This window comes from Oenanthe melanoleuca, chromosome 17 (genome assembly GCF_029582105.1).
Source record: "Oenanthe melanoleuca isolate GR-GAL-2019-014 chromosome 17, OMel1.0, whole genome shotgun sequence".
NCBI classification, from domain to species: Eukaryota; Metazoa; Chordata; class Aves; order Passeriformes; family Muscicapidae; genus Oenanthe; species Oenanthe melanoleuca.
This window is the reverse complement of record NC_079350.1, coordinates 7,868,459-7,889,524: the sequence shown is the minus strand read 5'-3', so window position 1 is coordinate 7,889,524 and position 21,066 is coordinate 7,868,459. Positions and strand designations below refer to the sequence as shown.

At 49.9% G+C, this 21,066-nt stretch overlaps 1 protein-coding gene across 1 annotated transcript in view; it reads right to left on the bottom strand.

Moving 5' to 3' along the window:
- ASTN2 (astrotactin 2) overlaps positions 1-21,066 on the bottom strand; it is a 309,920-nt gene that overhangs the window by 212,027 nt on the left and 76,827 nt on the right. Inside the window, exons 3-4 of the mRNA XM_056505281.1 lie at positions 19,652-20,036; positions 5,852-6,001 (exon numbers count right to left, since the gene is read on the bottom strand). Coding sequence (XP_056361256.1) covers positions 5,852-6,001; positions 19,652-20,036 — 535 coding nt within the window. The remainder of the gene's footprint in view (positions 1-5,851; positions 6,002-19,651; positions 20,037-21,066) is intronic.

Here is a 21,066-nt window from a genome sequence, read left to right as displayed (position 1 = left end):
AATAATAATTTTGAAGTGCTGGGTATCAGTAATGCACTGTCAACTCTTTCCAGCAGCTCTCACAGAGAGATACACCCTCTTTACACCCAGTTTACTCCTGCTTTTGAGACTGGAGATAAAAACAAAGCTCCCCCTTCTCACCCAACCCCTCATCTCCTGCCCAGCTCGTTCACCAGGCAGTGGGGCAGGAGGCAGGCGGGGAAGGGGAGCTCAAGGAAGATGCTCTTGTTTCTAATCCTGTTTGCAGATTTACAAGCACGTTAATCCCTTCAAATAGATCTCAGCTCAGCCAGGCACGGGGGCAGGGTGCTTGTTCTGAGTTCAGCATTAATTTAGTGGGGAGCAAGGCGGGGTGCCAAGGTAAACACCTCGTTATGATGCAATTAAAGATGGTCCCGTTAATGCTGAGTGGGGATAAGGAAACAAATTTCAGGAACCAGAGTTATCCCCAAAGACTTTTTGTTAGCTAAAGCCATGTGTATATTTTTTTAAGTGAGGGTTTTGTCATTAAAGAGGAAATAAAAAACAAGCATGACATTTTTAATCCTTTCCCCGAAGCCAGGAGGTCGCAGAACATGTCAGGGAAAGAGCTATAGATGTAAAAGGAATCAAAACTGAGTTAAAATAAAGAAATAACTAACAGCAGCTGTTTGGATAACTCCTATCCGAGGCCAAGCTGACCTCAGCTACTTCATCCTGCGAAGTTGATGTTATAATAGAAGTGGAAGCTTGGTTTTGTCCCCAGCGGTGCCACCTTGGGTGACATCTTTGTGATCCCTCTGCCCTGCAGCCACTATCAATGGAAAAATTATTATCTGCATCCATTTCCTCTAGAAAAATGGAAAATCCTTGTACATAACACAGAATTCAAGACCCACAACTTCCCTCATCAACCATGTTGGGCTCATCCCCCCTCCATGCTCACTCACCCCGTGCAATGTCGCCTTCTGGGTGTTGAAGAAGGCCCTATTTTCCCAGGCTTCCCACTAAAAACTGGGTGAGGAATGCCCTCCCCAGCACAGCAGCAAAGTCCATGCACTGAGAGCTGGCAGTGCAATGCAATTAGCTAAGTGGAAATTTTCAGTTTAATTAATTTAACCCTGAAAAGAGCACCAGACAACTGCAAAAAAAAAAAAAAAACAAAAAAAAAAAAAAAAAAACAAACCCTAATGTGGTCAGAGAAAGGTAAATTAGATGCAAATTTAAGGAGAAAAAAAATACACATTTACTTTTGAAACTTATCTAGTCAACCCCAAAACCATAAAAGTATAAAGAAAAAAAGCCCTTTAAAACAAAGCAGCCTGTGGCAGAGGTATGTTCACACACACCAGCTTCACACAAGGAAAATTCTGAGGAAAATTCTTCTTCCTCATGGACCTTCCCTCTTCCTTCTGTCTCTGCCCAAAACACCCCAGCAGTGCAGCAGGTGCAGGTGACAGCACCATGGGCTTCCACTGGGAAAAACTGGGACCATGCAGATCCCAGACAGCAGCCCTTGCACAGCCTGACGGGTTTTATTTCCACCAAGGACTAACTCAAAGAGCTGGACGTGATATTATGACTCAGGTGAGGTAAAAGCTCCCAGGTGAACTCCAGAAAAGCCTCACCAGCAAAAAGTGATGCTCCACAAGCACCACAGGACAGTCAGACAGGTCAAGGTAGAAGCAGAGATGTCCTGGCAAAACAGGGACCATGGATGAGCCCAGCTGAGCCTCAGCTCTCCTCCCTCAGGGATCTTCGGGTAACTCAGGGCACAGCCAAGAACTGCAGCTCCAGCGAGCAGCACATCCCAATGAACAGCACATCCTGCCTCAGAAGGGCCATTATGGGTTATTTCTTTCCAAACCCAGAGTGTTTTTAAAGCCCTGCCCCAGGAGAGGGCACCAGACCCCCTCTCTGTGCACAGCAGCCCCCACCAAGGGCACCTCCCATCCCCGGGGGTGAGCACAGCCCGTTCCACCAGCCAAACCCACAGCAGACCCTGAGCACAGCCTGCTCCACCAGCCAAACCCACCCCAGACCCTGAGCACAGCCCATTCCACCAGCCAAACCCACAGCAGACCCTGAGCACAGCCCATTCCACCAGCCAAACCCACCCCAGACCCTGAGCAGAGCCCGTTCCACCAGCCAAACCCACCCCAGACCCTGAGCACAGCCCATTCCACCAGCCAAACCCACACCAGACCCTGAGCACAGCCTGCTCCACCAGCCAAACCCACAGCAGACCCTGAGCACAGCCCATTCCACCAGCCAAACCCACCCCAGACCCTGAGCAGAGCCCGTTCCACCAGCCAAACCCACCCCAGACCCTGAGCAGAGCCCGTTCCACCAGCCAAACCCACCCCAGACCCTGAGCACAGCCTGCTCCACCAGCCAAACCCACACCAGACCCTGAGCACAGCCCGTTCCACCAGCCAAACCCACCCCAGACCCTGAGCACAGCCCGTTCCACCAGACCCTGAGCACAGCCCATTCCACCAGCCAAACCCACCCCAGACCCTGAGCACAGCCCATTCCACCAGCCAAACCCACAGCAGACCCTGAACACAGACTGCTCCACCAGCCAAACCCACACCAGACCCTGAGCACAGCCTGCTCCACCAGCCAAACCCACACCAGAACCTGCCCCTGCCTCTCCCCAGGGCATCACTTCCCAGTTCTGGGCCAGCCAGGCTGGGATGCTCTGGGACTGCATTTCAGGATCAATAACTGCTCTGGAATGCAGCATCCTTCCCTCCAGCTCTGCCAGCCCCCAGCAGAGACCTTTTCCTTCCAGCCCACCCCTCCCACCCTCGGCTCTCTCCATCCTCGCTCTCCCTCAATTATTTATGAGCTCTGAATGTGCTTCACTCCATTGACGTGTTTAGGGAGAAGGGTTGTATGAAAGAGGCATTAGACAAAATAAAGTTATATGGCACTGTAAATAGAGAGGGTGGTGTGGTTTGGTGTTATTTTAAAAGTCAATCTACTTGGGAAAACAGCACCTTTCCCAGAGCTGCTGGAAACACTCAGGGCAAAATCAGCTTTAATGAGGAGCAATGGGCAGCAGCTTACACACACAGAGCAGGGAAGCAAAGCAAGGCAAAGTTTATCCCAGATTTGTTTCCCTTGGGGTGGGGGTCAGCTTGTTCTCTGCTTTGGATGGTTTATCCCATCCTTCTGAAGGAGTAGCAATGGGAAACCCTTTCAGAGCCTTTCCATAGAGGAGGAAATCCTTCTGCCATGTGCAGCTCCTGCAGGGAGAGCGCTCCAGCTGTAGGGCTTTGATGAGGTTAAACATTAATTAAATCAAACCACAAGAAAATAATTACACACATGCATCCATCAGGCTGACTTGTCACTACCCAGAAACAAAGTTGGATGCAAACTCCATCAGCAGAACTGTCACGAGGCCGTTAGGAGGAAATGAATGTATCCCAAATGGACAATTTCATTTAGGGAGAGGAAAAAAAAGTCTCATGGATTGCAATGGATTAATGAGGCAAAGAGTTTTTGTTTTCAACTGGATGGAAAATATAAACATCCCAAGTTGTGGTATCGTCCTTTACCCTGAAGGGTTGTTTGCACTCCAGCACTTGCCTGCTGGAGGCACAGGTAACCACAGGCTGTAAAAACAGAAAATCCAGGGAATGGGCAGGGAAAGGCATGGATCAGCTCAGCCACAGCACCCAGCCACCACCTCTACAAGCAAAAAGATATTTAATTTAAGAGGAAAAGAGGATGGATGGGATGGGGCTGTGCAGAGCGAAATCACTGCAGATGTTGGGACTACCTGGCTTTTTGGGGATTTCTGATGACTGAGAGCTTAAAATCTATTTTTTAGGGTGTGCTGGTGAGGGATCCCTGTGGCTGGGGAGAGAGTCAGAGTCCCCTCCTGAAGCCCGTGGGTACATTCTGCCTCAGGCTCCTCATCCCTCACAGGCACAAAGCAGTTTCATTTTCTCAGAGTGAGGAAACCAGTGTGGAGAGATGGAGAGACCAAGGGTGCTCTTGTCCTGTAACCATTTACTGGTCACTAACAGGCAGAGGAACCCTGGGGAGGTGGGAAATGGGGTGGGGGGTGAATCCAGAGGCTGGGGACAGCCAGGCTGGCTGAGGGCCACACTCTGCTCCCACACAGCCAGAGGCTCTGCCTGCAGCTGGGCATTGTGCCTCCTCCTCAGCTCAACTGCAAGGATTAACTGACTTGTTCCATTAGTGACCAAAAAGCCTCTTACCTTCAGACAGTTCAAAAATAAAATAAAAACACACCAGGAAAAAAAAAAAAAAAAAAAAAAAAAAAAAAAAGAAGAGGCTGGAGCAAGGAATCAGGGAAACTTTTCCTGACAGTCCCCGTGGACCCCAGAGCACCCACACCCACACTAAAATCCAGAGACACGTACTTGAATAACTACTAGAAAACAAACCAAATAATTTAAACCAGTTAAAGAGTCAGAACATTTTCTTCACACTAAGTAAATAATTTATGGGCAGAACTATAATAAAAAAAAAGCCCTCTCCAGGCCTGTATCACAGGAAAACGTATCAGGAATAAAAGATCACATTTCAGGTTCATAAATAAATGAAAAACAAAACCAACAGTAAACAGAAAGAAAAGTATTTCCTTCCCAGCTCCCAGTGCTGACACAGAGACCCTCAGTGCACTGGGCAGATCATGGCCAAGGGACCTTCATGCCCATCATCCCTGAAGGGATCTGGTATCTCCTCCTCCTCCTCCAGAGAGAGCTCTGGTGTCCCCTCGCTCAGCAATGAGGGTGAGGAGGCTCCCACCTTCCTCCCCAGACAAGCTCCTCTGGCCATGGCTGATGCCTTGGAGTGGCTCCCTAGAACAGAGGCTAGACCATATTAAGAGAATAAATGGGGGATTTATTAAAGGCCTTCAATAGCTACACCTTGAGCAGTCAAAGCCTCCAAGAAGCTACACCCAAGATGGATGATGGTGATAAGTTTTTCACACAATTATAAATTTGGTCCATTTGCATACCAGGAGTTAATCCTCCAATTACAGCTTCAGGTAATGAAGTAATTTACCCCCAGTTTGCTTCCCCACCAATTCATATTTCTTTATACTTTTTGGGACCTGAAGTACTAGGTTGTCCTTGAATTTCAGGCCTAGAGGAATTGTTCTAAATGTGAAAGCAGTATCTAACACTTGTGGGAGTACAGAGTGTTCTCCTGGCTTCCCTGGGTGCTTCTAGACCCCCCTGGCAGGGGTTTCAGAGGCCCTGGCAAGGTGCCCAGGGGTCCTGAGGATTTGATTTGAGTCCCTGAAGAAATTTGCCAACATTGCAAGTCACAAAAATAAGTAGAGTATAAATTAAACTGTTAAAGCTAGAAAAAGTGAATTTTTAGAAATGTTTATATCAGGGGGCTCGTGGCTAACATGGAGGATTTGGGGCGTGGTATGTCTCTTCCTCCTTCTTCTCCGTGCCATCCATGTTGGGATGGCATTCTGGGATTCTTTGATTGGACAAGGACAAAGTTGTACAGTGTAACAAAATTGTAGTGTACTGGAAAATAATTGTAAATATTAGGTACATAGTTTAGAGTATAAAAGATAAGCCCGACCCAGAGTCGAGGCTTTTCTGCCCTGGACAACAAGCTAGACAGACCGCTGTCAGCTAGAGAAAAATTCCTTAGATAAGAAACAATCAACAACCACGGAAAACTTCAGAGAACCGTATCCTGCATTTTCCTATGGCGCCAGGGCTGGGAGAAACACGGACTTTAAACCACATGTCCTGCTGTGAGGATCCCAGGATCGGGAGACCCCACGGACAGGGACAACACTCTGTATGGAATTCAGGTTACACACGGACGCAGTAACAGGTGAACAGAAGCTGTGCGGTACCTCGGGGCCGGCTGCGGCGCTTGCGTCTGCCCACGGAGGTGCTGCGCAGGGCCGGCTGCAGCTGCCCGATCTCGATGGGCGTGTTGGTGCGGAAACTCTCCTTGAACTTCTGCATCAGCGACTCCACCGTCTCCTGCGTCACCTCGGGAGCTGCAACACCACCAGAGGGTTAGAAAACAGCTGGGCCACCGTGTCCCCGCTGCCCGTAAAAACTGTTCCCTGTGCAAGCTGGAGTCGGGTCCTGGGGCAGGGGCTCTGCCAAGATGCTCTGATTTCACCCACAGGGACCTGTCCTGCACTTTTGAGATCTTACCAAAGCCACCCCTACTAGAAAATCTTGAGTTTACACACCAGGCAACAGATAAACAGGGATCAAACTCCCTGCCTGAGTAAAGTGCCAGCAGTGGGAACCATTTCAGGAAAGCTCCAGAAGGAGAGGGAGCTAAGGGACCAGCTGTGTTACGTCTGAATTTTCCAGTACCAGGCTCCCCCAGGACCCACAGATCAAAGACAGAGCTCCCCAAAGCCCCTGACGTTTACAGCAGGCACAGCTGAATCCTGCAGTGTCAGATGCCCCAGAAGGCAGCATCACATGAGGAAAAAATACACCCAGAGCAGGGACAGGTCTCCAAAGAGCATCCCCATCCCCGGAGCACACATCCCACCTGAGGTGCCAGGGATGGATGCTGTGGCAGCACTGGGGTGGCTCAGCCTTCCACTGCTACAGTCACAGGGGAGAGCTCTGGAGTGGCTTGCACAGCTGAGGCTTATTTACCAAAAGGAGGCCGGGGGAGAGAACAGGGAGAGGAAGAGGAGGAGGAGGAGGGGACCATGCCTTCAGTGAGCAGCGAGGGCACAGCAGGCTCACGGGCCCTGCTGGGCTGATGGGACCGTGGTGACTGGACCCATCTGGCCACCACGCTGGCACAGCCATCCTCAGGCAGCTGCTCCCACACCTGCCAGGGGAGAAAACACCAAGGGGGGAGTGGGGAGGAAGGAGGGGCCCTCAGCCACTGCTCTTTGGGATGATGCTACAAATACTGCAGGAAGAGAAATGAGAAAAGACCCTTGATGACATGATCACAGCAGGCAGAGTTTGGCATGGGTGGGCAGCATAGGAAAAAACCTCAGTGACAAATTAAGACAGCAGAGCTTCAACTGTGTGAGCATGAGGGGTGAAGGATGAAGGGAGAGCCCTTCATGCACTGCCAGCAGTGCCACAAGGAGAGAGAAGAGACCACTGCACCATAACAGAATGAGCCAGCACTCACTGGGGCTGTTCATCACACCCACGAGAGAGACAGCCCACTGCAAACCAAACTGCCCCTGGGCCTCCCCACAGCAGGTTCCAGCTGACAGGGACAGGAAGAAAAGGACGGGAAGAAGCGCTGTTGTGGGGTGGACAGTGGCATTAATAATTTGCTTTAACTGCAGACCAGCCCTGAATTGGTCAGGCAGTTGGATTAGATGACCATTGTAGACCACTTCCAACTGAGCTACTCTACTGTACACAGCCCTGGAAGCCCCCTGGGCTGCCTGTGCCAAGCACAGGCTCAGCCAGCAGCTCTGGCACCTCCCCAGCACCCACAGGCTGCTCCCCAGCACGACACAGCATGTCAGCAGTGCCCAGCACCAGCTCCTCCCAGCGCTGGCCCAGCACCACAGGACTGTCCTCCCCTCCAGCAGAGCTTGCCAAACACCTTCTCTCCCTCCCCACTTCCCTGCACAAATCCACCCAGGCTGCTGAGCTCACATCTTCGTCACGGCGCTGAGAGATTCTCCAGCCTGGCAGAGCTGGTGGATCCACCCCGAGCTTTGGCACAGGGCTGTGATCCCCATCTCCCCACAGGAGCAGGCTGGAGCAGGGCAATCACGAGGCTCTCCAGCCCCCACAAAATCAGCTTCCCTCTCTGGCAGTGCTTTAAGGACACAGCTGAAGGTCACCCTACCTTTGCAGAGCACAGCACACACTCCTGACGAACACCTCCCTCCTGTCCACCCCCATATTCTATTTGAAAAGTGATTTGCTCTCCTTATGGCTCCCCTATTCGTTTGCACGTCTCCCACAAAACAATTCCTACCCAGAGCCATTCTCTCCTCCTTCCTTTCTGCTGGCACAAATTGGAGTGGGAAAATATGTTGTTTGGCTTAAAAATTACAACAGCAACAACAACAAAAAAAGTAGTCATCAGCTGAACAATATGAGCAATGTTTGGGTAAAAATACATTGCAATGGAGATAGGAAGCAGCAGCATTCATTCCAGCACAGCCAGGAGAGCTGCACCCTCCCAGACACACAGGGTGGGCACGGGGGGCTGTTCTGGGGACATGCCACAAGTGGGATCTCACCATCCCAGGAGGGATTCCCCATCTCAGGGTCCCAGGCTTGGATCAGTGTAACACCACAAACCCTATTTGAGAGATTAATTATTTGTGAGCCCCCACCAGTTGCATTTGGGTGTTGTCTCCACTATTCCAAGACATTCTCAAGGCACTACAAAACCCCTCTGACTGTGCAACCTGTTCCCAGCCAGAAAAGCCAGGCAGTGATGGAAATACTCCACAGATCTCAGATTTGCTGAGGTGTTTTAGTCTTCAGACATGGCCTTAAGGACCCCAGTGCAGCAGCTTCTTCCCAAACCAGGCTCAAACCTCTGGTGCAATTGGGGGATGAGAAAGCTGGATAGTCCTAGAGCTTGGGTTTTGCATCTTATTAAAACTGAACAGTGAGGTTTAAGGTCTGCAAAGGTGCCAGCTGCCCTGAACCTCAATATCTTTGGTGTCTGGCTTAAAGGTTCTTTTCCTGGGGCCACAACCATCCGTGCTTTCCTCACACAACACCTGCACTCCCACAGCTGCAGGACAACTGGCAAGGCAACAGCAGCTTCTATCAGAGCTTCCCACACTAGGTATGGACTAAAACATATTTTTATAAAATACAGTTCTTTAAGCATCTGGTTTTCCCATTCCTCTCTTTGATTTCTGGCTGTCAGAAGGCAAGTTATCGATCCTGCAATATTAACAGTGGCCACAGTGCTCCCAGAGTTTCAGGGAGAGGAATAACTCCAGAGCATCTCAAGAGCTGCTTGACTGAGTATTTTGCAACAAGACAAACTCAGTCAAGGATTAAATCGAAAAAGTTTGGGAGCAATTAGAAACAAAGGTCAGTGGGGTTTTTACCTGCTGACCTGCATGGTCACAGCCCCCTCACCTCAGACACTGGCTCTTCTGAAAGACTCTCCTGCCTTTTCACTGACTACTTCCAGTATTTTTCAAATAATCTGTTTTTTTCTAGGCACAGGGCAGGGGACTCTCCTGGGAACCACTGACGTGGGCTCTAAAGGTCTAATACATCATCACGTCCCTAACTTGCCAAAGGAACACCAGGAATGTGCCAGTTTAATAATGTTATAATTGTTTCTTCCAAATCAACCCCCTGATATTCAGCAAGCTCATTTTGATGCCTCTGGATCAATACTTTAGAAATTTCTGTTCTACGAAGTATTTCAAGAAATTGACTTTCCGATCCTATTTTGGAACAAGCATAAATTTCACAATACTGGAAGTTTTCCACATGGTGGAAACCCTGATTTCTCACCAGCTCTAAATAATGGGTGTTTGTTGCTTTTCGAAGCATGAAATAACTAACAGTGTTTGTTCTGAGACTGGGATGTGGACTGATTTTCAACAGTGCCACCCTGAAGGTACCGAGCTCCACAAAGCACAGAGCTTTAGTAGCATAAAATTAGGTAATTACACTGATGCTGATGTGATGGCAGTGGGAGAGATTTGTACAACAGCTTCACACGTACTCAGAGGAAAACACATCTGGACAGAGACATCCTGCCACAGAGCAGGGGAATGTGGCAAAGGCAGGAGAAGCACTGGGAACTTCACCTCCCCAGCCACCAAACATCTCTAGAGCAGGAGAGCTTGTCCCCTTTGGTCCCCAGGCCATGTCAAGTGCCACATGCAGCCACTGTGTCCAAGAAACACCAGAAGCTGCTGGTTGCATTACACAACCAGCTCAGGACATATATATCTTCTTTATTTAAATACTCCAGTTATATACTTAATTTAAATGTATATCTCTCTCTATATATGGATATATACAAAAATCATCAAAAGCAAGGATGAAGGAGTTTCTCCAAAAAGCTCTTTACAAAGTGGGGTTCTCACACATAGCAACAGAGGGAGAGAAGCACCCAGGAGCATTTTGAAAACAGCCTTGTATTCCATGTCGACTTTTTCTTTCTTCTCTCTCCTGGCCCCTTTTTGTTGAGTTTTAAAATAGAGGCTGTATACATTTTTTTAGCACAGCTATTAATACATACCTATTAATACACAGCTATTAATACATTAATAGATTATTATATACATTAATAAATCTGTCTCTATAAAAATAGATCTTTATACGCAGAAGTCTGATTTCAATTGCAAATTGGAGGGGGAGGGAAGAAGAAGAAGGAGAGATAAAGTTTTATTCAAGATGTCTCCTTTGAAGGAAACTGAACAAATGTACTTTCCTCCTTCATATATTCATGAGATGACTGCTTCCCTACCCCGTTCTCCACCACCCTCAGCTCCGGGCTCGGAGCCAGCACAGCCCTTATCTGGTATGAGGCAGGGAAAAAAAAGTCCTGATAGGATCAGAAGTTTTCAGTAGTTTAACAAATCTGGGGAAAAGTCTCCATTGGGTTCTAATAAAGCTTTAGGAGCGTGACGGGGAAGGGGATGCCGGGAAAGGCTGGCGTGCAGTGGGAGGGGGATGGAGAGCAGCATCCTGCAGTGGGGATGGGGACTCCAGAGCACCCCAAAACCCTTCTGGACATGCACCCACTCTTTGCTTTTAGCCTTTATTGCCAAGCCTTGCCATTTCCCCCATCTGCAGAGAGCAGGAGAGAACATCTGCAGCTCCCATGCCCGCTGCAGCTGGGTGGGCAGGAGTGGCAGGACCCCCATGGCAGGGGGAGGGATGGGCAGAGCAGGAGCCCATGGCAGCACCCACCTGCCCCAGCCCTTCATCCTCTCTCCAGTCACGGCGCTCAGTCACTTCCCAGCTAATTGCCTCCACTCATGTGTGCAAACTCACCGTTTACCGGAAAATGTCACGGAATGTTAATTTCAGTCGGAATGCGCTTCCATTTTTTTACGATGGGAAATGAATAAGCATTGTATTAATAGTGTAATTTCCAACTCCGACCGCAGTCGTGGCCCCGCGGATGGAGGCTGTGAGTTTCTCCTCACCCTGCACCTTCCCTGCCTCTCCTGCTCCCTCCTCTCCCTCTCCCCCACTCCCCCCACTTCTCCTGTCGATAATTAAGATAATGTAATGTAATTATAAACATATTAGGAAAGATCAAACGCTGAAGAGCTGTGGTCTGACAGTCCTGCCTCTGCCTCACACATCTGCCTGGAGAGCACCTCCCAAAAGCTGATGGGTCCCTGCACTCCTGGGGCTGCTCCAGCTGCTCCTTCCCAAGAGCTGTTTCTGGCCAGGAAACCCTCAGCTCTCCCACGGGGCAAAGGCTTTCCAGCATATCCCTTCCCTGACACGTACAGGGCATTTATTTCTTTATCCCATTTGTCCTGCAAGGAAAAACCTTTGGTGGGGGGGGTGCCCCTCTCCCCCTGCCCCAGCACTGAGGAGATCCAGTCAAACAGAGACTCTATTTCCCATTTTCTCGGCTCTAATAAAACCCTTAACTTAGGGGGTTTTATGAGACATCATAACTTTTTTTGCTTAGGCAGCAAGCAGAGAGGATGAGGGAAGATGGGCAGACCCTTGGTATCAGCTAATGCTCCTCAAGTTATCAAATAATTGAAAAGTTAAATAAGAACACTCTGGAGGAAGCTTCCCGATTTGGTGCTAATGGGCACACGAACAGTCTGGGCTAATGTTGCGTGGAGGAGAGACACTGGCTCAGAGCACAGAGCTGACCTCCAGCTCCCCCTCTCACCACACAGCTCCTGCAGCCCTGCAGAGCCAGAGGAGACACTGCTCCATGGAGCACTGAGGGCAGGGAAAAGTGCCATCCCCATCGGTCTGGGGAGCCACTGCTGCAGGATGGAGTCCAGTGAGTGTGAGCAAGTGCCAGCACCCCAAAGGGTGGGCTTGGGCAGGACAGGGCTTCAGAAATAGCCACAGCTGGCCAATGTGGGTGGGAAATGTGGCACAGTGGCCCCTCTCCAGTCTCCACCACTACCCACCTCTGTGCTCAGCAGTGTGGTGCAGAATTAACTTTTTAGTTAGAAAATACATTTCCTCTGCCCAGCGGACAAGGTGACATTTTTCACAGTGCTGACAATGCTCTGCCATGTGCCATGATGAATGAGGGAGTGATGCCAACACAGAGGAGAAGGACAAACTACCAAAATCTCTCAATGTGGCCAGGAGCTTCAGCTCCAAAAGCAGCACCACAAGGACCAGTGACCTCCCGCCCTGGGCAGCACATGGGTGGAGCAGCAGGCAGGAGAGAATGAGCTGAGAGCTGGTTTGTTTGCTCTGGAGAAGACCTGGGAACACCCAGGATATCAAAACCAAACCTATTCCAAGCCACACAGGTAAAGAAGTGAGGCTGAGCACTGCCACACTCACAGGACCCAGTGGGAGAGTCGCAGCAAACGCCGTAACTCAGCGGGGCCGTCAGAAAGGATTGATTTGAAGCACCTTGTTAATAAGTTTCCTCTCCCACTGGTCCTTCAGGGAGGTCAGTGCCTAATGATAAATGGGGCTGGAAGGTGCCTGCAGACCCAGTATCAGCACAGGTGCCCAGCCTCAATCCATCTTCCTTAGGAGCCAGCTGACAGAACCGTCTCGCTGCCGTAGCCAGGTAAAACAACCGATGGGAAGAGGACACACAGAGTGAAGAGCTGGTGCTGCAGCTGCCCTCCCTGCTCCCTTCCCCATAAAACCCACAAGTCTGGGATGGAATGATGGGGGAAAAATCTCCACATGCCGACTGGTGGAGCCACAATGCCACAAAAAGCCAAGGAGAAAAAGGGCTGAGTGCTGTGGTCTAAGGCAAACCCATCACTTGCTCAGGTGACAGGATCCAGAGCAGCCTCAGCTCTGAGCCCCACATCCCAAGGGCTGAGTCCTAACCAGCACCTATATACTTCCAGTATAAATGGGGAACATTGTGGGATTGGTCTCCCTCCTCCCACATCCTCTTCTGACCAGTCTGACTTCAGAAACCAGTGGCAGGTTTTCAGTCCCTGCTGATACCATGGAAGCACCACCCCTGGAAGTATCACCAGCCCTGATCTAGTGGAAGTTGTCCCTGCCCATGGCAGGGGTCTGGAACCAGATGGTTTTTCAGTTCCTTTTAACCCAAACCATTCCAGGATTTTGTGACAGCCCTGAAGCTCTCCCAGGTTCCCTGCATTGCACACAAGATGCAACCCAGCTGAGAAACTCAGGAGAGGCAAGGACACCTGAGATCCCCCAAGGCAAGTAAACAACCATCATATTATTTTTTTAGATTTTCCATCAGGGGAAGAAAAAAAAAGAGGGGAAAAAAAAGTCATCTTGAAGCTAATCCTGGTCAACAACTGTCCCACAGCCCAGCTACACCTTTAAATAATGTAGTGCTTTATCAAACATTCATAGTGATGCACAAAGTGATGAACAATGTGTGCCTGGCATTTTTATAAATATAGTTCCTGATGGCTTGTTTTCCTTGGACAGCCAACACTTCACAGCTTATCTTCTGTGAGCTTGTATCTTCGCCTGGATGGAAAACACTTTGGACACCTGGGGAATCAGGACTACTGCACATGAAACTGCCATGACATCCCCACTGGGCATCTGCAGCCCCACAAAACTCCACAAAAATCCTCATTCAAGAGCTTGAGGAGCCAGAAGCCCCAGCTGTGGCTGGAAGAGGGGGCAACCAAGGGTATTTCTTCCACTTGGGATGTTGTGGAGTGTCAGGGGGAGACCAGTCCAAGCCCTGTAAAGCAGCAGGATTTCACAAATCCAGCATCTCTTCGGGATGCTCAGCAAAATGCTGGCATAATAAACCACCCTGTTTCTCTTCCAGTCCCTATGGCACCATTCAAAGCCACTTATCCAACCGTTTCTTCCCTCCTCTGTCTCATGAAATTAATGAGCAGTTGTAGCAAAGAGAGGGAGAAAAGCAATAAAACTTATCAGGAGCCCACCCTACAGCAACAGTTGTCATGGGCCAGGAAGAGCCCTGGCTGACCCCAGGTATTTAAACCTTAATTAGTCATTAAGCATGGGCCATGAGCTGGGGGCTGCAGGACCAGAGGAAAGCCCCAAACCCCAGGAGCTTCCTTGTCCCTTCTGAGCCATTCTCAGAGGCAGGAGAATGTGGGATATGGCTCTTGTGGGAGAGATGACCTGAGTGTGCTCCCACACATGTGATGCTGCTTTGATCCAGCTGCTTGGGGGTGTGAGGGAAAGGGGAGCATGTCCCACAGCACCACCATTCCCTCCCCCACACTGGGGAGGACAACCCAGATTTGGGGTGGAGGCAGCCATTTCAGTGGGATGATCAAAACAAACAAAAAACTCCAGCCTGGCACCTCTCCAATGAGATCTCTAAAGGCAGTTAATATTAATATATTAATTATGACCATGTTTATCTCTGCAAAGCACAGCTTTTCCCTGGCAGGTCAGGACATTTTTGAATCCACACTGAAGCCTGAGCTGGCATGGCCACAGAACCGAAGACCCACAGGCACATCTGATGTAACCTCTGTAACTGGGGCCCTCATTCCCTTCATTAATGCATTCAATTCAGTTACAATTGAACATGCTGGACTTGAAAACAGCTTAAACGTCTCTATTAACTAGAGACACTACCTAAGCATGTCTGGAAGTGCTGCCCTGAATTAGGAGCCAATTCCTACCCTCTCGAGCCCCCACCTTTTTTCTTTTCATTTCTTTCAAACTGAAAGTTGAAGCTGTTTCGTTTTCTTCTTTTTTTTTCTTTTTTTTTTTTTTTTTTTTTTTTTTTTACTATTTTTTTCAGACAGGACTATAGAACTGCAAAAAACCACTTTTCACTGGCAGGCTATGAGAATATACATTTTCAAAGGTCCCTATAAATTACAGAAGGAGTTGGCTGGGATTAGAGCTGGGAAAAGCTGATCACGTACAAAGAGGGTCATGATCCCATCAGGTCACAGGAAAGAAGAGCCCCAAGACACATCAGATGCTGGCCTGACACGCTGTCCCACTTTAGCCTCCAGCCCCAGCAAATGTTAAGCCATCACTTTATTTATTAAAGGCTCAGAAAGCCTCCGGTTAATGCTGAGAATCAGGGAGGAACTGCATCTGAGTCCCTGAGCCAGGGATGGAATAACTCCAGCATGGGCACCAGGGATGGCACAGCCAAGAGCCCAGCCAGGCACCAGTGTCCCCTCAGGGACACCAGGCTGTCACCTCAGGGACATCATTATCAGGCCAGACATCGAGTTCCTGCTGCCTGAATGTTCTCCCGTCTCCAGCCTGGAGAGCTGCACCATCACCTGTCCACTGTGAGGGCGTCGCCCCCAGCTCACACCCATCCCTGAATCTCATCTCCAAGGCACTGCAGAGCTCAGATATCTGCAATGAATGGCAACTCTAGGGAACAGCTTAACTACCTCTCCTCTTCTTGCACAGCTCAGCCCCCAAAATGTCCCTTTCCACAGCCCCAACATGCTGCCCTCCAGCCAGAGCACTGCCTTAGCTCTTCCTGGAGGAGTCTCCACTGGAAGGAAAAGCAATACTGAGATGCAGCCACCAGAACAGTTGCTGCAGTGCTGGTGGGGGGCATAGGAAACTCCTGCCATCACCAGGATCCTTCCCCTGCTCTTTGCTGTTACCTCAAAGCCATTTGTCTGCTCTGCCTAATTCCCTTCTCCTGCAGTTCTCCTGCACCCAGAGCAGCTTGGCTGGGAGGCTGGGGGGACCACAAGCCCTGACATCAGCAGTTCTCAGTATTTCCTTGTGCTGCCCTGCCTGCTGTCTGGCTTGGCTCCCTCTCCAACCCCCAGATGAGGACTGGACCATCCAATGACATGGCCAGGGCTACCAGAGCAGCCAGTGGCAGAGTGGAGCTGGATCCACGTCTCCAGGTGCTCTCTAGGAGCCAGACCATCTTTCAGGAATGCTCAAAAGCACCTCACTACCACTACTGAGAAAAGCATCCATGGATTAAGTAAGAGAAACTTCAGAGGTTTACCTGAGCCAACACAGCAGGGGAGAAGTAAGTCCAGGAGAGGAATTCAAGATGAGTGCAGAACCACACCTTTGATATGCCCATGGTATTAATCATTGGAACCATCAGTAATAAGTCCTGTCTCCTGTCTAGACTTGGAGGCCATACCCAGACTGCAGAGCCTGTGAAGCCAACACAAAGGCCTGCTTGAAATGTTCTTTTTTTGAACATGAAAGAAACTGAGAAATAAAGATGGGTCCTTTGTTGCAGGAGAGGAATTTCAGATAGTCAAGTTTTCAAGTCTGATTTCTCCTCAGTTTTCACCCACCAGAAGTTCTATTTCTCAGCTGATCCTTAGGAGATTTAGTTTGGCAAAATTTCTCTGAGGAACTTGTGGGTAATCCCATACTGAGGTTGCTGGATTTTACCTTCATTTACCAACTCCATCACTGTGTATACAGTGCATCCCAGACAGGGATGCAGCAGTGCCACCTGCAATGGACTGGGGCCAAAGTCCCCAAACAGGACTTGGTGAGCAACAGCAAAGGGCTCCAGCTGCTCTAGGATGAAGCTGTGTCAGCAAGGATGAGAGCTGTGAATATATTTATACTCAAAGAGAAAAACAAGTGAGGAATTCCCAAAGGGATGGAGCTTGAGGCCATCTGCTTGGGAAAAGCAGGAGAGCAGAACTCATGAGGAGCATGGACTGGAAACTCCACAGGGAAGTGAGGACAGAGGCAGTGAGGAAGTGACAACACCTGCACAAATGTACCCAAATTCCCAAAATCACTGAACCCCTGTACACACCGGGGCTGAGCTCAGAGAGGGAGGGTCTCCCCAGCAAAGAGCCAGACCCCAGAACTGCACCCCACCCCAGCAGACCCCACTTGGCACCATGCACACCCACTGAGCACAAAGCCCTAGAGACCTTTTAATTGCCAGAGAGAACCCAAACCCACGAGGTGACAGAGCAGCCCTCTCTCCATCCCAGCTCAAGGGATCCTTCTGGATAATTAGGACAGCCTGGCTATCGCCTCCTGCCTCTCTCCATTTTATTCTATTACTAAAAAAAAAAAAAAAAAAAAAGAAAAAAAAAAGAAAAAAAAAAAAGACTACTTTTCTACTTTTCTTCCTAAACTGCCTTGGATTTTTCTTCTGTCTAAATTCATCTGGGCTCTGTGCAATGTCACCAGGTCAGCTTGTGCTCCTGCTGCAATTCTAATTTTGTCAGCTTTACATTTTCTAGGCAGTTGGGAGATTTTTCTTTCTTTGCTACTTTTTTTTCCCCCCAAGTCAAAAATGATTTTGCATAACAGTAATAACGTTAATGGCCCTGCACAGTGCATCCAGATTACAACTGCAGCTAGGGAGAAATAAACATCTCATCTTTGCCCTGCTGTTTATCTCCCCACAGCAGAGCCTGGTATCAGGTCAGAACCTGTAATTTCATTAACTTTATCACTCAGACACGCTTGTTGCTAGATGTCATTATTCAGCACATCACTCCTGTATTTTGTTTGTGCTGGGATTCACTTCAGATGCTCTGGCACCACATGGGAGCATCCCTCCCATCCACATGGCTGCCTGAGCTGGGGAGGAAAGTTTGGCTCGCTCAGCCGTGATCTGCAAAACATTTGTGCTGCTCGAGCCTCCTGGGCAGGGACTAGATGGAGCAGAGACATCAGTGCAATTCCCTGACCAGATACATCCAGAAGTCATGAATAAAAAAAAACAAAGTCTTCTTCATGGAAATAAAAATTGACCCAACATGGGGTGGGCAAACCCCCAGTGATGGAAGTGCACAACCAGCACCTGCAGATCAGTCAGTGCCCAGCACAGGGGAAGGTGAGCAGAACTGCTCCATCTCCATTGGAATTGCCATCCCTGGTAATTAAAGCTGGGAAGTGACACTTGAAAGAGCCTCAGCTGACAGCCCCTGTGACAATACTGTTTGGAGCCTGCTGACAGCTCCCAGTGATATCTTATCACAGGCAGCACAGCAAGAGCAGCGAGGAGAGCTTTTCCCAGGGGAAAAGCTGGTGGATTCCCTGGGATGCAGGCACAGCTCCACACCCATCCCCTGTGACCACAATGGAACCTGGCAGTGCCAGCTGGGCACCAGGGAAAGGCTGATCCCCTTGTGGCACTGCAGCCACGCTCCAGCTGGGTGTCCCTTAACGCACCCACCTTCAGTCCAGCTGCAAAGCCATGCCTGAGCAGAGCTGCTGCAGTCCCTGGGGATCTCCAGGTACTCCCCACAGGAATCTGGCTGTGGCTGCTGCTCCTGTGCAAGCCCAAGCACCCGTGAGCAGCATGTCTGAGTCACCTTGTTTCCCCTGCGTGTGCCACCAGGTCAGGGTGGAAAGCCCACAGCACATATATTTATATCTGCAGTCTAGAAACTCTAGATCTGAATGGCAGCCACCTCATCCTGGGCAATCCAGGCTCTAAGCAGATTCAGCAGAGAGGAGTAAGTAGCACAAACCATAGGTTGGCTCCTTGAGCAGAGCCTCATCCAAGAGGGAAAAGTGCCCATCTGGGAGAAACATACAGTGAACTGGCACAGTCTGGAAGGATCAGACTAGGCAAGGCACAAACCTGCCTCGATGCAAGGCACAAAGCCTGGCAGCATCACAAGCAGAGCTGGTGGGAGCACTTGGGAACATCTCTCCCAGCCCAGGTATCCTGCAGGCAGCTTCCAGCTTGGGGAGGGGGTTCAGTCTGTGTGAGTTCGTTACTGCCAGCTCCTGAAGCCCTTGGATAGTTTAATATTCTGCTCTAGATCTTGTTTGCTATTTTGTTTTGAAGAGCACTGAAATGCAGTTACTGCTGTCTTCCCCACTCACACAACTCTAAATAATTTATAGAAAAGCAAAACAAAGAAGAGAATATGAAAGAAGAAAGAAGGTAGCTCGGTTAAGATGTATGAAGGCTTTCATTTGTTCATTCTCACTGAGCAGAGGGTTGAGGAAATATCTCTTAACCCCATGGGCTGTTACCAGCCAGACACACCAAGGGGTGCCAACAGGGATGCTCAGAGCAGCACTCAAGGGTGGCAGATTGACCCCTGGGCACCTCCAAATCTGTTTGAGCAATGATACCCATCACCATCATCACAGCCTTGTTTAAAAGGGGCAAGACTGAAGAGCATTTTAAGGGTGGAAGGAAAAAACAACCTCAGCCACCTCTTATGACCATCACAAAGGCATGGAGCTGCTTTCCAGACACACTGCATCACTTCTGGAGGCAGACAGAGTCCCTGTCCCCATCCCTGCCACTGTGGCTGCTGAGCCTGTCAGGGAAGCTGACACAAGAAAGGAAGGATGGTTCAGCACCACCCCAAGATCCCATCCCTGCACAGAGCAAGCCAGCACATCCCTTCCTTGCTCCTGCTGGAGTCACTCACAGCAATAACGTGCTTTGCTTTTGTTTATTCAAATGCTCTTTACTGTGCATTGCAGGTGAGCAATATTAAATGGCTCATAATAGCATTTCAATAAGCAGAGGTGGGTGTAGCAGCCTCTGGGAGACAGACTTTAGAAACGCGAGCAATCAAGTGTGCGTTAGCCGAAACACCCTGGGGACCGCTGCTCCCCAGCAGAGCAGAGAGAGAAAAGCCACCAACCTTTCTTCTCGTAGTCAGGCTTCTCCTCCCCGGCCCGGCCCAGGCTCTCCAGCGTCCTCGTCACCTGGCTGCCAAACTCGTCCTCCCTGGCGCTGGGCTCTGCCCGCCGCGGGGTCTCCTCCTCCTCCTCGTCCTCGTAGTCGTCCAGGATGGGGGTCTCGCGGATGGGCACCCCGATGACCGAGCCGTGGGCCTGCAGGCGCGAGCTGCGGAAGCTCTCGCGGGCCTGGGGCCCCAGCAGCACCGAGGGGATGTAGTGGATCTCGTGGGTGGCCTCGGTGCTGGCACTCTTCTGCGGGATGCGGCGGCGCTTGTGCCAGCGGCGCTGGGCGTACAGGGCCACCATGAACACCAGCAGCAGCAGCAGCAGCGCGATCAGCCCGCCCTGCAGGACAGCAAAGGCACCGTCAGCGGGCAGGGGGTGCAGGGAGGGTGGTGGGACGATGCAGGGTCCTTAGGATCACAGGATGGTGGGTGTTTGAGACCCTAAGGGCCATCTCATCCCGCCCCCTGACATGGCCAGGGACACCTTCCACTAGAACAAGGTCATTTCACACCCCATACAAACTCAAACACTGCCAGGATGGTGCACCCACAACTTCCCTGTTCCAGTGCTTCACCACCCTCTGAGTAAACCCCCAGAGTTTCTTCCATCAACTTCCATCTTCATCTTCCACCAGCACCCCCTGAAGCACACACAGGCGGATTCATGGAGCAGCCACCTCAGGTGGGAGGTCATGGACAGGTAGATGAGGATGCCACTGATGGCCTTCAGCTGGGAATAGCACAGTGACACCCCCAGCTCAACTCTGACATTCTGACATTTGTTCTTCCCACCTCACTCCTTGGGACTCCCAGGCACCCTACACATGGGGAGAAGGGGAATGGGGATGATTACACTCACTCCACCACTTAGGAGAAAAAAACCTCATTAAAATAACCATTACCCAGGAGCACTAAAGTCTTAGCAGAGACACACATTCCCCAAAAATTATGGTGCAACAAATGGCCCCTCACAGGCAATGCTCCCAAGGCATGGTTACCCCAGCTCCAACATTTCTGGTCTGATTTCCCTGTGGTTTCAAAATCAGCTGCACAGCTGGGGCACAGAATAACATATTCCAGACCCAGACCTTCTCTACTAAGCTCTTGTCTTCCCCTCCTCCAAATTTTACTCAATGCAGCTCTCAACAATGTTAACATTAAAAATAAAAATCTTGAAAAAAAAAAAAAAAAAAAAAAAAAAAGGAAAAAAAAAGTAAACTTCCACATATCTATATGTACATGGAAGTTGCACATCCTCTCAAGGGAGCCTGGCTAGGAAGTACCAAAGGGAGCCAGCCCTGCCTCTGGCTGCTCTGGAAGTTAAATTCATCCCTACACACACAAGAGCTGTGCCTGTGCCAGCTCCCAGC